A 13,733-nucleotide genomic window follows, 5' to 3' on the forward strand; every position below is an offset into this window, starting at 1 on the left:
CCAGTGGAAGCCTGATTGTGCCAAGTGTGCCAAGACAAAACAAAAAAAGGTGTGTGTGTGTGTTAAGTTTCATTATTTTTTTCTACTGACTTGTATTACTTTTACACTTTTTTTTATTAACGATAACTAACTAACTAACTAACTAACTAACGGTAGGCCTATTATATCATTTCTGAATTGCCTGATACCTTTTACTACCTTCTGTCACCTCCATATCCTTCCAGTAGTGTTGGGCTGCTTTGCTCAAGTACAGTGGTGAATTTTTAAACTCACTGTGTAGTGCCAGTACATATAATTAATAATAATAATATAATTGTAGCGATATTTAGATAATATCTTATCGTATTCTTCAGTGTACGGTATGCATGGATTATTTACAGAAAAAGAGGCGAGTCTGGATCCCTCTGCGTCTACTGGAAGAAACTGCAGTCACGTGACCAAAAACGTCAACGACGAAATGGCAGCCTCCTGTTTTGGGAATTAACGCAAGCTGGTAAAGGAGCGCTTCGTTTTTAAACCCAAGAAACACATTTCCAAGACGAAACCACCGGGTGTGTATTCAGCATTTCACTGACTGCATGTGAGGAAAGTTTAACGTTAACGGTGTGGGGAGCTAACGTCCCGTCTCCCGGTGGCACAGCCTGAGCACTGCGAGATGTTGACTGTTTTCAAATGGAGGAAACGGGTTGTCATCCCGCGCCTGTGTCCGTAGCGTATTGTCCGTAATGGAAGCTGAGCGAAAAGCGTGCTTACTACTTAGAGCTGTACACATGGAAAAAATAGCCAGTAACTTTACAAATATCCTACTGTGCTACCACACCCACTACTAAAATGAACGGCGACACACTGAATGAATGACTTATTGTGTTTTATGGTTGGCCTGTTGATGAACAATGATGTGTGAATAAAAAAAAAACATCGCCCGTCCACTTCAAACCAAGCTCTGTGTTTTGTAGTTTCTTATCAGAATGTCATGAGCAACTGTTTAATGTTATTGTAGCTAGCTAGTTAGCTCGCAAGTAGATTAGATATGATTCATCTAATGCCAACTTGTAAACAACAATCGCATGCGGAGTGTTTAGCCAATAGGAGAGCTCATCGATGTAGACTACTGCAACGTGATTGGTCAGCTCGTAGAAGTTAAATCGCTCTACAGTGGATGTGGATAGTGAATTCAACACTGCACAGTAACCCCTGGCTTTTGTTTTAGGAGATTGTCGCAGTGAAAATAGGTCACAGACCTGACGACACCTGCCACTTAGTCTAGTTCGTTTAATATTTAACTCCTGTGATAGTGGCTTAATCAGCATGTTACAGCAGGTTAAAGATCCAGGTGTGGACTGTGACTTTGAGCTCCACGTTAATAGTCGGTAGGCTACAGTCAGTCACTGTCTAGCTCCAGTCACCTGAAATCAGCATGGCTTCTCAAAAGTCAGGTAATCTATGGATAATCAGAGAGTGTCTGAATAACAATACATGAGGGAATGTCTCTGCTTGTTGTTAAAAGGGTGGATGTTTGAAATTAGTGGTAAATTCTAGCAGCTTTTATCTTAACATTTGACATTCAGATCTTGCATATTAAGGGCACCGTAGGTCAGTTTTGAAAAACTGTGGTATCAAGAAATATTATTTAAATGTTATGTCTTTAATTAGTACGCCATGTTCTGTCTTCCATTCAGACACAGCCATGTCTCCAAAGATCACAGGAGAGCTGCTCAGGCAGCTTCGCCAGGCCATGAGGAATTGTAAATACTTCTCTGAGCCCATACAGGCTTACATCGTCCCTTCTGGAGATGCACACCAGGTAAGTGAGATCACACACAGAACATAGGGATGCTACATTTATGCATGTTTACAAGACTAAAGTCACCCCTAAATATAAACTAAGACACACATGCACAAGCTCACAGTAGTGCAGCTGCTACTCCTGCCTCCTTTTATTTTGTGTGTGTCCTGATTCACTTCTGATCGTCTCGTCTGACCTTCGCAATTAATTGAAGCCCTTTGCCCACTGCTCCTCCATTTTCCCTCTCCATGCTCCAGACATGATGTGCAAAGAGCAGCAAAGGTGGCATTTAAAATGTCTGACTGGTTGATGGCCACTTCACACTGATTGTTATTGAAGGTGATCTCTTTCTCTCTTCCTCTCTCTGTCCATATAACTTTCAGAGTGAATACATTGCACCGTGTGACTGCAGACGCGAATTTATCTGTGGATTTAATGGCTCTGCAGGTATGTTTTGCTTGTCTGTGAGTGGCAATGTACATGCAAGTGTATTTTGTTTAAGTTAATCAGTCATCCCGAGTTCTAATCTTAATTGGGCAGACTGGAAGCCATGATCTAATTTCCAATGTGGAAAAACCTAGGACCTAGGGCAATGTGATAAATACATTGCAGGGACATCCAGCTTTTATTCTGTAAACCACACAGATCCCAATCAGTTCTCATGTTCAATTTAGTTAGTACGTGTATGTGTACTTTTTAGTCGAGGTGGCTTACTTTTGTAATAAATCACTGTGGGAAGCCCTGCCGTTCACGCAGTTTGAAACGAGAGCTGGAGAGCTCACTCGCTCTCAGACTGTTCACTGCTGTCATTTCAGAGGCATATACTGCATATTTTGCTTCTCAGAACTGACCAAACAGATTTTGACCCAGCGTCTTACTGTACAAGCACGACTGACACAGCAGACGAGTAACAGACAGACAGTAATAGACTAGTGTATCACCGTTCCAGTATAATTTTTTCTCGCATACTTTCACATTCATCCATCGTACAGTCTGGATCCAACAATGCATCTGTGATTGGAAATGTCAAATATGCTTTGTTTGTTGTGATGCGTAGGTACAGCCATCGTCACAGAGCAGCATGCTGCAATGTGGACTGATGGGCGATATTTCCTCCAGGCCAGTCAGCAGATGGACAACAACTGGACCCTTATGAAGATGGGTAATATTGGTGTTTCTGTGATGAAAATAATAACTGTCTCTTAGTAATGTTATGTAAGCTATAAACACAAACAATGATTATTAAGCTTAATTTTTTTTCTAATTTTAAGAGTTGTGGTTATTTTTGAGTACTTATGTCTAAAGTATGGGATTTGTACCACAGATTCTGTAATGGAGTCTTACTCTTTATATACAACACAATCTTAACCACAATGATGATAAGGCATGAATCACAGCTAGACTGTAAGTCAGAATGCTTTGACCTAATTTGAGAAATATTGTCCTATTTATGTCTGCACTGCGTTTTTAAGACAAAAATAATTCTTTGAAGATGCTGTATGAGTCAGGCATATTTTACGTCTCTGTCTTTGTGCGTGATCAATTAGTTTTGTATAACCATATCTAGGACTGAAGGAGACACCCTCTCAGGAGGACTGGCTGATCAGCGTCCTGCCAGAGAACTCCAAAGTGGGAGTAGATCCTTGGATCATCGCTGCTGGTAGGTTGCGCAGTGGATCAACATTACTGGAAGGACACACAGTGACGATCAGAGCAGTATGAACACTGTACTCTTCCCAGAATACAGCAGGAAATATGCTCCGGTAAACAAAAATCATACATTTTAGAGGTTTAAATTTACAATATACAAAACAAAAGTCCTCAAACACAACAGCTATACAGAGTGCACTTATTTTTGCCTCTCCATTAGGGAACTGAACTTCAGTCCTCTGCATGACCGGCAGACATATAGACTTAGGGTCCAACGTGGTTTTTTTGCCCAGTCTGATTATAGAGAAAATAAAATGTTTTTTACCACTATTTGTACATCTTAACACAGTCTTCTGATGTTTTAGATCAGTGGAAGAACATGTCCAAGGCTCTGACCAGTGCAGGCCACTCTCTGGTGGCAGTGCAGGATAACCTGATCGATGTGATCTGGACGGACCGCCCAGAAAGACCTTCCACACAGCTACACACCTTGGGATTAGAGTACACCGGTCAGTGCAAAACTGGATTAACACTATTTTTCATTATTCCATAGACGGTTATTTCACAAAAATTGCTAATTAGGGTTTCATTTCAGAGATACAGAGATATTAAAATCATGAAATATTTTTAGAAATCCCCTCAGAACATAAACACCATATATTCTTGTATGAATAATTTTATTGTGAGCAGAAATATTGCCCTTAATTTGGATTATTATTACTTTTGGTTTCACCTTTCTTATCTTTTGATTCCAAACTAAATAAAGGGTCCAGTGTAACTAGATATACAGGTTTTTGAGGAAAATGAAGTGCCACGCCATGTTGATGAGCATTGCTGTCTTCCTTTAGGTATGTCCTGGCAAGACAAGATCACAGCGCTGCGAGCCAAGATGACGGAGAGGAAAATCACCTGGTTTGTTGCCACGGCGTTGGACGAGATTGCATGTATGGTTAATTTTTCAGAAATAAACATTAGTGTAATTACTTCTGCCAAAGAGGTAACTAAACACAGTAATGGAAGTGTCGAGATGCTTTACTTAAACCAACGATGTGTAGAATTTCAGACTTGAGCACCTTCAGCGATAGTATAAACGAAAACATCTTTGTGGCAGACAATAAATGCATGCCTCTGAAGATATAGTAGCACAAAGTATTTAAGTAAAATGCATTTACCAGGAACTTCAGAATTGTACTTAAGTCCAGTACTTGAACATTGTTACTTCCCAACTGGTTGCTCAAATGGATTTTCATGAATTCACTCATGAAAATCTTTAGAAGACTCACAGCAACCTCTCATTTATTGTTCATTTAACTGGACAGCAAACATTATGTTTTGCTCTTTTTTGTTGTAACCATACAATAAATCTTAATCCTGTGTTTGTTGGGATAACGCTTAAAATAACAGCTCCAGAGTGCAGTTTATTGCTAGGGGTGGAGACACCCCCCCCAAACTGAAACATGTTAGCCCAGGGCTATTGGATTTATAAGCCTGTGGCTAAACATTACAGCCCAGTAAAATGCCTTTTTGAGAGCCTCTTTTGTTGCTGTGTAGAGTTGGTCACATTAGGTTTTTTAGCAGTTTTTAGTTATTGTTGTGTAAAACAAGCAGCAGCCATACCCAACATCACTCCTGTTACATAAGTCCGCTTTGATACATGATCACGATCCAAGGACCGAGGGATGCACGGGTGTCCCTCTAGATGCCTGTCTGAGCACCTTGTTCACCGTGCCTAATGAGCTCTTGTTTCTGATTGTTTGGTCTGAGAGTTTGTGTTAATTAGAGCAATGCTGATTTTTGATTGTCATCATGTAGCATTCAGTCATGAGGGATTCAATGGCCGTTAAATTGAAGGGGATTCGCTCGTGCCAGTCCAATAATATAATAATATAATAGTCATTATGGGATGAAACAATTTATTACTTAAATTTTATCAGATGTTATTAAAATGTAATGTCCTGTTATTTCCTTTTCTCAGGGCTTTTTAACCTCCGTGGTGCCGACATCGAGTACAACCCAGTTTTCTTCGCATATGCCATTGTGGGGATGAACACAATAAGGTAATATGATATAACACAATGCAGGAACATATTGGCAGGATCAGTGTTCTATTAATTACCTTAATGCTACTGACTGATATGAAGGGCTACAGGAAAAATAGTGATGATGAATTATGAGTCAGCAACTCCTGAAAATGCAGTCAGTATACAGACAAGTGCTTTGGCATGTACAGGCGTACACACAGTCCAGTAAGTAGCAATGTAACAATGTAAATTTACAATAAAACATCGTAAGAGAAAAGGAAAACAAGTATTGCAAAAAGTCAAGAATCATAAATACAAAATAGAAATTTACAATCAAAATAATATGTAAAGAGTGTTTAAAAAAGGATGGAATGTGCAAAATTACTGAATGCCCCTGCATTATAATTTCACAGGCATTTTATGAACTAATATACATAATAACACACACATTATCCTTTACAGACATTAAAACCACCATTGGAGGTACAAGGTTTCCACCTGAATTTACTTCTTCATTGAACTTCCCCTTCATCTCTGCAGGCTTTTTGTGGACCTAAAGCGTCTTTCTGATCCTGCATTGAGAGACCATCTGCAGCTGGACTCCCCCAGCAAGCCTGAGCTGAGCATCCACACGTTCCCGTACGAGATGGTCTACACCGAGCTCCAGGCCATCTGCGCGGCACATGGCCCCAAGGACAAAACGTGGATCTGTGACAAGGCCAGTTGTGCTCTCACACAGGTCATCCCCAAGGTGAGAGTGCACTACCACAACCACAAATGGTTAGCATTTAGAAGATAGTTAATTGTCTCTGGTGTTCACAGCAGAGGACATAAAAATAGCTAGATTGTATCTTGATTGTGTTTTCCTGGTTGAGGAATTTGGATTTGCTCTCCCAAGTATGAAAAACTGCTGCCTATCAGATCTCATCATCTGTATCCTTATATCGATGATAATGTTTCCTCTTGATCTATTTCAGGCCCACAGGACTCCAATTCCCTACACTCCACTCTGCCTCGCCAAGGCTGTGAAGAACGCGACTGAGATTCAAGGCATGAAAATGGCCCATGTAAGAACCTTTGGACCTCCTTAAAATCTGTAGTGCATATCTCCTGATCACTGACTTCATGACATCTCCATAAACTGTCTGATTTCCCTCACAGAAAATGTATCACATCTTCTCCACTTTTCCCCAACAGATCAAGGATGCAGTGGCCCTATGTGAACTCTTTGCTTGGTTGGAAAAGGAGGTATTTATTTCGGTCATACATTTCTAGCTCCATAAGAGAAAAGAACATATTCCTCCACTCTGTATTCACAGGGTTCCCACTGGACTTTTAAAAGAAAATTTTAAAAGGCTGTAAAAGTTTTTTTTAAATAAATAGATAGGCCTAAAACATTTCTGATTTCTTTTATGATAAATTCATTAATTAATAAGCCTCAGCTCTCTGGGCATCTCTCTGTCTTATCTTAAACACGTTTTGTACTGAGGAAACCCCTATTATGGCTATTTGTCTTGATATAGCAACTGTTTTAGAATTACTATTTTCTCACATTAATGATTAATTGATTAACATTTTGATTGGAGGTTGTTACGTAACCTGGCTTGCACTTGAACTTTAGAATTTGCCATTATTATTTTAACTCTTTCCTCATTACTGGGTGCTGCGATTATTGTTTTATAGATTCCAAAAGGCACGGTGACAGAGATCTCCGCTGCCGATAAGGCTGAAGAATTACGCAGGTGTTTTTTTTTTTTTCCATGAATGTTTTACAAACCACATTGGTTTTCCTCATTTGGTTGCAAAATGTCTGCTGAAGGCCTTAAAATTAATATGCTTTGTTCAATTTCAAAATGTTTTATTATCTCTCAGTGTGCTGCCTTTTGAACAAGAGTAATATTTTTATCACTCTAAAATGTTAAAAATGTTTTTTTACATTTCGTTTTTGTGATTAACAGAAACTCTTACAATAGTATTTTCCCTTAATTGCACGGAAGAGATCCTAAAACATTTGAACATTTAATTACCTGTAAATGTGTGGATTTGTCTTTTTCAGCCAACAGAAAGAATTTGTTGGCCTCAGTTTCCCCACAATTTCCAGCGTTGGTCCAAATGGAGCAATCATACATTACAGGTCAGTTGGCTAATGAAACAGACCCAGGTGTATAAAATTTGTGTAACTGTATTTTTTTTTTTTTTTTTTATGAAAGAGTGTTTGTTGTTCTTTAATAAAAGTTAACTAAGCCTTATACGTGACTTTTTTCCTTTTTCCTTTAGACCACTGCCTGAAACCAACAGAACCCTCTCCCTGAACGAAGTTTATCTGATCGATTCTGGCGCTCAATATGTGTAACCAAGATATTTTTTATACACATCAATTGCATTTAGGCTAACCAGCCATGTCTAATATTGGTATGACTTATACGTATGTCTCAATTCAGACAATCACCACCTCCTTGCCTGTTAATACCAAGAACACAGACAACATAGGAACAGTTGTGTTTTTTGTGCATTACACACATCTGCATCCATATTCTGTCTTTGGCAGTGATGGAACCACGGATGTCACACGCACCATGCACTTTGGGACACCATCTGCTTTTGAGAAGGTACATTTGTAGATGTGCTAGTGCTGTGTTTTCACTGTCAAAATAAGTCTAATCTCAGGTTAGGGTTTAATTGACAAGTTATTTGAATTATTCTTATTTTCAACAGTAATAACTAAACTAACAATCAGTGCAGTGTCATTACACATATACAGTTCATCCCAAACCTGATTTTATTTTATTTTATTGTATTGTATTGTGTGCTCTCTCTTTTTCCTCTAGGAATGCTTTACCTATGTACTGAAGGGGCACATAGCTGTCAGTGCTGCTGTTTTTCCCAACGGGACGAAAGGTGCTGTCCTCTACTCTGACACGGGGGTTATCTCACACTGTATAGTATACCGGTATTACATTAAAACATGTTCAGCATTGACAAACAGCGAGGCTCAAATGATTAATTCAGTTACACAGTATTACATTCTTTCTGTCTTTTGTTGAGACTAAGAATAAAATATCTATATTCAACAAGTCAACAAGTAAACATATGGTTGCTCAAGAATAATGCAGGCATCCTTTTGGCAAATCAGTAAGTAATCTTGTATAGTCAGAAATTAGTGTTGTCAAGCTAAAGGAGGACTGGAGAATTTCAAGCACAAACACTGTTTAGAGAAGAGAGACACAGCAGGCTGCTGTTAAACCTCTAGCCAGTATACAGTAACTACACTATGGAAAACTTGACCTTTAATTATAGCATTCCTGTGGGGCCAGTCAATTTTAAATAAGATGCAGCGTGTCACAAAGTTTCAGTAAAATCTGAGAAATGGTTTCTAGGCTAAAAGTGCTAACAGATAGACAAATTCACTCAATTTCACATTTGAAAAATTATGTTAAAATATTTTTGTGCCATTAAAAAATGGGGGGGAAACTATTGATGACTTTTTAGTGTATTACTTTAAGTGTGATCTCTAGCTCTAACCCTCCGTTCCCTCCCCAGGCCACCTGTTGGATTCGTTTGCCCGTGCAGCTCTGTGGGAGTCGGGGCTGGACTACCTTCACGGTACGGGCCACGGTGTGGGCTGCTTCCTCAACGTCCACGAGGGGCCCTGCGGCATCAGCTACAAGACCTTCGCTGATGAACCTCTGGAGGCCGGCATGATCGTCAGTGATGGTATGGCAGGAGGAGAGTGTTTTTGATTTAGCAAGTCAGTGTTACCGTAGCAGGATTGTAATCTCTTTTCATTCATACTGTAAATGGTAAATACATCTATGTGGCGCACGCAAGTCATTACACACTATGTTTGCCTTTTCATCCTTTAAAAGCAACAGCATATGGCCAAACAAATTGCCCGTAATGCCAACTGACTGATGCGTTTATACCTTATTTCATATGGGAGGAGTTAACTACAGATCTCTCAAATGCCACATCACTTCTGACTGATAGAGCCGACCACAGGCACACAGAAAATGTCACCAGTGCCACAACAGCGGGCCATAATTAAATAAATCTTCCCAAATGTCTCAGTAGTGTCATAAATTTGCTTTAGGCTACACTGCTGGAATGAACAACATGCTGCATCTGTTTCTTCTTCAATATGTTACAGCCAAAAACACACAGACACCCTAAGGCAGCTCCTCTAGAAATAAAAATACTGTCCTTCCTTTGTCACCTGCAGGCCTTTGATGTGATTTGATTGGCAGTTTAGCCATTTCTCATGCTGGAAATATAAAAGTGGAAATCTTTGCAGAAGTTAAAAACACCTTAACACAAATACATTTTAGGTCCTCCAAAACTCTGTTATTTTGTGTTTTCTCATTTTGATTATGTTCTAAATGTTCATCTCAATTCTCCTCCTTTTTTCTAGAGCCTGGGTACTATGAAGACGGATCTTTTGGCATTCGTATTGAAAATGTGGTCCTTGTTATACCAGCTAAGCCCAAAGTAGGTCCTTTAACTGAGAACCAGGCCTAATGGAAATTTAAAAATACAGAGTAGGGTTAAAGAGTGCTGTTCACACTCTGATTTTTCAGATGTTTAATGCTGTAGGAAACAGTTGCTCTGCTGCCTTATTGGTAATGGAATCCATAAATTGAATACTTGGAGCAATATGTTTTATTTGCAATACACATGCCCTGTTAATCATTGTTTGATTTAAGGTGTTCTTTTCTATGTTTGATCATAGGATCAGTTGTAATCAGTTGTTTTTGTTCTCGTCTGTTTGTGTTCAGTACAACTACAGAAACCGAGGTAGTCTGACATTTGAGCCCCTCACTCTGGTTCCTATCCAAATCAAGATGATGAACACAGAGCTGCTTACTCAGAAGGAGGTAAGGAATATCCAATTTTATTTTAAAGATAAAAATCAAAATCAAAGACAAATTCAACCTCGTGAAATTCATCTCAATATATTTTTATTGGTAATGTGATACTTCAAATACAACAACACATCAAATGTAGCTTACTTAACAATAATTGGAGAAAAAATGTGAGAAGTAGGAACAATTTAGCTTAAGATGACCTATATTAAAATCATGAACTATGCATTTGAATGTTTGATAATATTCCCAGCTACTCCTATTACATTATGCGCTACTTAAACACAGTCTCTTCATGGTGTGACAGCTCTTTGACGGCCTCTCTTCTCTGTCCTGCAGCGCGACTGGGTGAACAAGTACCACAGGAAGTGCCGGGAGGTGGTTGGAGCAGAGCTGGAGAGGCAGGGCAGGAAGGACGCACTGGAGTGGCTGATCAGAGAGACCCAGCCAATCGTCTGAGGATTGACTCTTGTGCAATCCGATCCCTTTGTCCAGGAGTACTGTACGATCAATTGCTCTGCAGTGATAATCGTTTGTATTTTTTTCATCTTTTTCTGTCTCACACTCTGCTTCTTTTGTAAAGCACATCATATCAGCAGTTTTATTAATGATCAATAAAAAAATCAAGAAAGAACTTTCTTAAGTTTACTACCTTGTGTCTCCTACATAATCAGTTTCTCTTGAACTGTGACAGCCTCATGTTCAGCTTGGCAAACCTGCATTTTTGTGGTTATCCAGTGGAGTTAAATGTGGAAGAACTTTCTTAAGATATAGAAAATGTAGTCCTGTGGAAAGTGAAAAAATCTGACTTATGATGATTGAAACACTATCCTAATATGAATTTACTGAAGAAATCCACAATGACAAGACATATTAGACATATACATGATTATTAGGCCTCTATATAACTAGTAACATAATCCTCTACTTACATTTTGCACCTTTAAAATTAAAGATGCCCTGTTGAGTGTTCTGTTTACATCCAGTGTTTCTCACTAAAATGCATTGTGTGTATCCTAGAATCTTTACAATCATGTTGAATGCATTTTCTATCTTTATAAAACATTTGCAAAGCCATTTAAAAAAATACTTGAAATGCGGCATTGTTTACATCCATGTTTGCTAGCGTAGTCTTCTTGTCCCCTGCTTTTGGTGGCTTTTGGTTTATGAGCGCGCCCGCCAACTGTCTATCAGTGGAACAGCCGTTACCGTGGCAGGAATGAGTTGATCATGTTGCCACGTGCTCATGAATGTGTATGTGATACAAACAAAACTGGGAACAATTAATAACAACAATGCTCCATAGCTCTATTACTGGTCAAAAACTCCACAGGGTACCTTAAAGTCCTACATCTATCTTTTAGGGACAGAAAACTGTTGTTACACTTTATGTTGGCCAAGACTTCGAGCCAGTGATGTCAAGATAGGTATTTTCATAAAGTAGCATCCAATACATTTGCATGGTCTAGTATCAGATACACATCCTTGTTTGCTCTTGCACCCACCCACATTTTTAGTTTACACACTTTTAAACTTAATCAGTATTTGTTATGAAAAAGTAGATCAGGGCTTTAAAGGGGTACACCACTGATTTAGTATTCACAAGACACAGATTAAAACAAAGAATGGTCAAAACTGAAGCAGCAGTGGACAAAATATCCTAAGCTTTCAAACACTGGATCCTACATTCCCCATAGTGCAACTTGATAGCATCTTAAGTTCCTTGTCTGGTAAATGCCCACATCTTTCAAACTTCATGCCCTAGTCTGTAACGTAGACTTTCTGTTAAAAATTCGTAGTCTCCAAGCATATGCTGAGATAACCCTGATGACATCACTATGACATCATCAAGGTGATTTTCTCAGACTTGAGCTACAGAGGACATTATACAACAGTTCTTTACAGTCTGAATAGTACTGCTCATGATAAGTGAATTTAATTTGTAAGATCAGTGGTGTGCCCCTTTAATGGCCTGTACATGGTGACATAACTTTCCTGCAGGGGTCAAACCTCAGACCTTTTAGATCTCTAGCCAACCTTGGGACCTTCAGACAGCTTCTCCCTCCCACCCGCACGGCATAACTCTTCACCACCTTCTAAAGCTGCATGTAAAAAATTGGAGGGTCCAGGATGACGCCACTGTTGGGATCATTGGCGTACTCTTGAAACGACAGTGGTCCCTGTGGGGCTCTGGTCCCCCCCTCCTCCTCTTCCTCCTTCACCCCAACAGGCAGTGGGTTACTGTAGATGTAATAGATCCTGGAGTTGTCCTTCGCTACCTCTGGTTTCCTGAAGAAGGCGAGAGGGTTGATGAAGCTGGTCGACCTCTTCACTGCTCTGACTGCCACGGGGTCTAGTGACTCGCCTCGGGTCACTGCACTCTCATACACTTGGGCTCTCTTTGACTGTCTGGTGAAGAAGATGGCACTAATTGCACTAATGACTAATGTAATTTCACATTGCATTGTACTCTGTTTGAATTTACAGTAGCTTTAAAGACATTCAGCAGGACAAGTAAACATTAAAATGTCAAATTTTCTTTGAATCTTGTATTAATCAGTACACAGGATGATGTAACTGTCCTATATGTTATTAAACCTATGTAGAAACTTCCATGGGTCCTAATTAAGCTGAGAAAGCAGGTCATACACACATGTTTACACGGATCATTTTAAAGTATCATGCATATCTGATATCTGATCCTCACCTGCTGCGGTTGTAGCAGACAGTGATGCAGTACAGGCCGGTGATAGTGAGGATACACAAGGCCAGGGCAATGATGACGATGTTAAACACCTTGAACTCTGGGTAGAAGAAAAACACAGAAGGTTCACTTAGACGAAACACTGAAACAGTCATTAATTCATTTAAACTCTATGGTGACAGTACTGTGAAATTAAAGCAATTTAACTGATAGAAAAGAGTACAACAGACCAAACAGAGCTGTGTTCATCTCCTGGTCATGTAGTCCCAAAGCTGCTGTCCCGTTCAGAGGGAGGCTGTCTGCCGTCATTGCTCGGTGCTGTTGGGCTCCACTCATGTTGCTGCCATTGGCTTCAAAAACATGGACTAAAGGCTGAGCTTCGAGCCTCTTCTCACTGGTTTCAATAGAAACCCGGGCCATGTGACTCAAACAGCTCGACTCAGTCGCTGTGGAGACACCCCCCTCTTTTGTCATCCCCTCAGTTCAAGTTGGACACCCTCCCTCCCCTCTACTCCCCTTGTTTACTGCTCATTATTCTGTTCAGCGTTTTGGGGGGACACTGAGGGGTGGGAGATGTTGGGCCTTTTATACTGTTTGTAATAAGTTCTTAGTGGTGACCCAAGACCAGAGATTTTGCATGTTTAACACTTGCAAATACCACCGCTGAAAATGTGTGAGAGGAAGCAAAGAGGAACTTAAATACAGTTCACTTC

At 39.8% G+C, this 13,733-nt stretch overlaps 2 protein-coding genes across 5 annotated transcripts; one reads left to right on the forward strand and one right to left on the reverse strand.

Annotated features, from left to right (window-relative positions):
- The first annotated feature begins 394 nt into the window (after window positions 1-394).
- xpnpep1 (X-prolyl aminopeptidase (aminopeptidase P) 1, soluble) lies at window positions 395-10,950 on the forward strand. 3 transcript variants are annotated; one of them, XM_044190499.1, is made up of 20 exons: window positions 395-551; window positions 1,680-1,804; window positions 2,170-2,233; window positions 2,844-2,948; window positions 3,354-3,446; window positions 3,802-3,945; window positions 4,285-4,380; window positions 5,412-5,493; window positions 5,998-6,208; window positions 6,435-6,524; window positions 6,655-6,705; window positions 7,141-7,199; window positions 7,514-7,591; window positions 7,735-7,806; window positions 8,006-8,066; window positions 8,286-8,355; window positions 8,998-9,171; window positions 9,866-9,942; window positions 10,230-10,328; window positions 10,656-10,950. In XM_044190499.1, the coding sequence occupies exons 2-20, from the start codon at window positions 1,688-1,690 to the stop codon at window positions 10,773-10,775; spliced, it is 1,863 nt and encodes a 620-aa protein (XP_044046434.1). In that variant the 5' UTR covers window positions 395-551; window positions 1,680-1,687; the 3' UTR covers window positions 10,776-10,950. The 3 variants fall into 3 exon arrangements, with proteins under 3 accessions (XP_044046434.1, XP_044046435.1, XP_044046433.1); XM_044190500.1 differs by having other exon boundaries at window positions 402-493; XM_044190498.1 differs by lacking the exon at window positions 395-551 and adding an exon at window positions 1,221-1,436.
- A 740-nt stretch (window positions 10,951-11,690) lies between these two features.
- On the reverse strand, window positions 11,691-13,455 carry si:dkey-246e1.3. Of its 2 annotated transcripts, none has more exons than XM_044190502.1 (3): window positions 13,251-13,455; window positions 13,024-13,120; window positions 11,691-12,605 (listed from the first exon to the last, which is right to left on the reverse strand). In XM_044190502.1, exons 1-3 carry the CDS (start codon window positions 13,438-13,440, stop codon window positions 12,413-12,415), a joined length of 480 nt encoding a protein of 159 aa, XP_044046437.1. In that variant the 5' UTR covers window positions 13,441-13,455; the 3' UTR covers window positions 11,691-12,412. The 2 variants fall into 2 exon arrangements, with proteins under 2 accessions (XP_044046437.1, XP_044046436.1); XM_044190501.1 differs by having other exon boundaries at window positions 11,691-12,725.
- Between the last annotated feature and the right edge of the window lie 278 nt (window positions 13,456-13,733).

Source organism: Siniperca chuatsi, linkage group LG3 (genome assembly GCF_020085105.1).
Source record: "Siniperca chuatsi isolate FFG_IHB_CAS linkage group LG3, ASM2008510v1, whole genome shotgun sequence".
NCBI lineage: Eukaryota > Metazoa > Chordata > Actinopteri > Centrarchiformes > Sinipercidae > Siniperca > Siniperca chuatsi.

Coding starts and splice junctions, on each gene's coding strand:
- xpnpep1 (XM_044190498.1), top strand. Junction 6,525..6,654: donor AAGGCATGAAAATGGCCCAT/GTAAGAACCTTT, acceptor TTTCCCCAACAG/ATCAAGGATGCAGTGGCCCT. Junction 9,943..10,229: donor TTATACCAGCTAAGCCCAAA/GTAGGTCCTTTA, acceptor GTTTGTGTTCAG/TACAACTACAGAAACCGAGG.
- si:dkey-246e1.3 (XM_044190501.1), bottom strand. CDS start 13,440: ATGGCCCGGGTTTCTATTGAAACCAGTGAGAAGAGGCTCGAAGCTCAG. Junction 13,121..13,250: donor GATGAACACAGCTCTGTTTG/GTCTGTTGTACT, acceptor TCTTCTACCCAG/AGTTCAAGGTGTTTAACATC. Junction 12,726..13,023: donor GTCTGCTACAACCGCAGCAG/GTGAGGATCAGA, acceptor CTTCTTCACCAG/ACAGTCAAAGAGAGCCCAAG.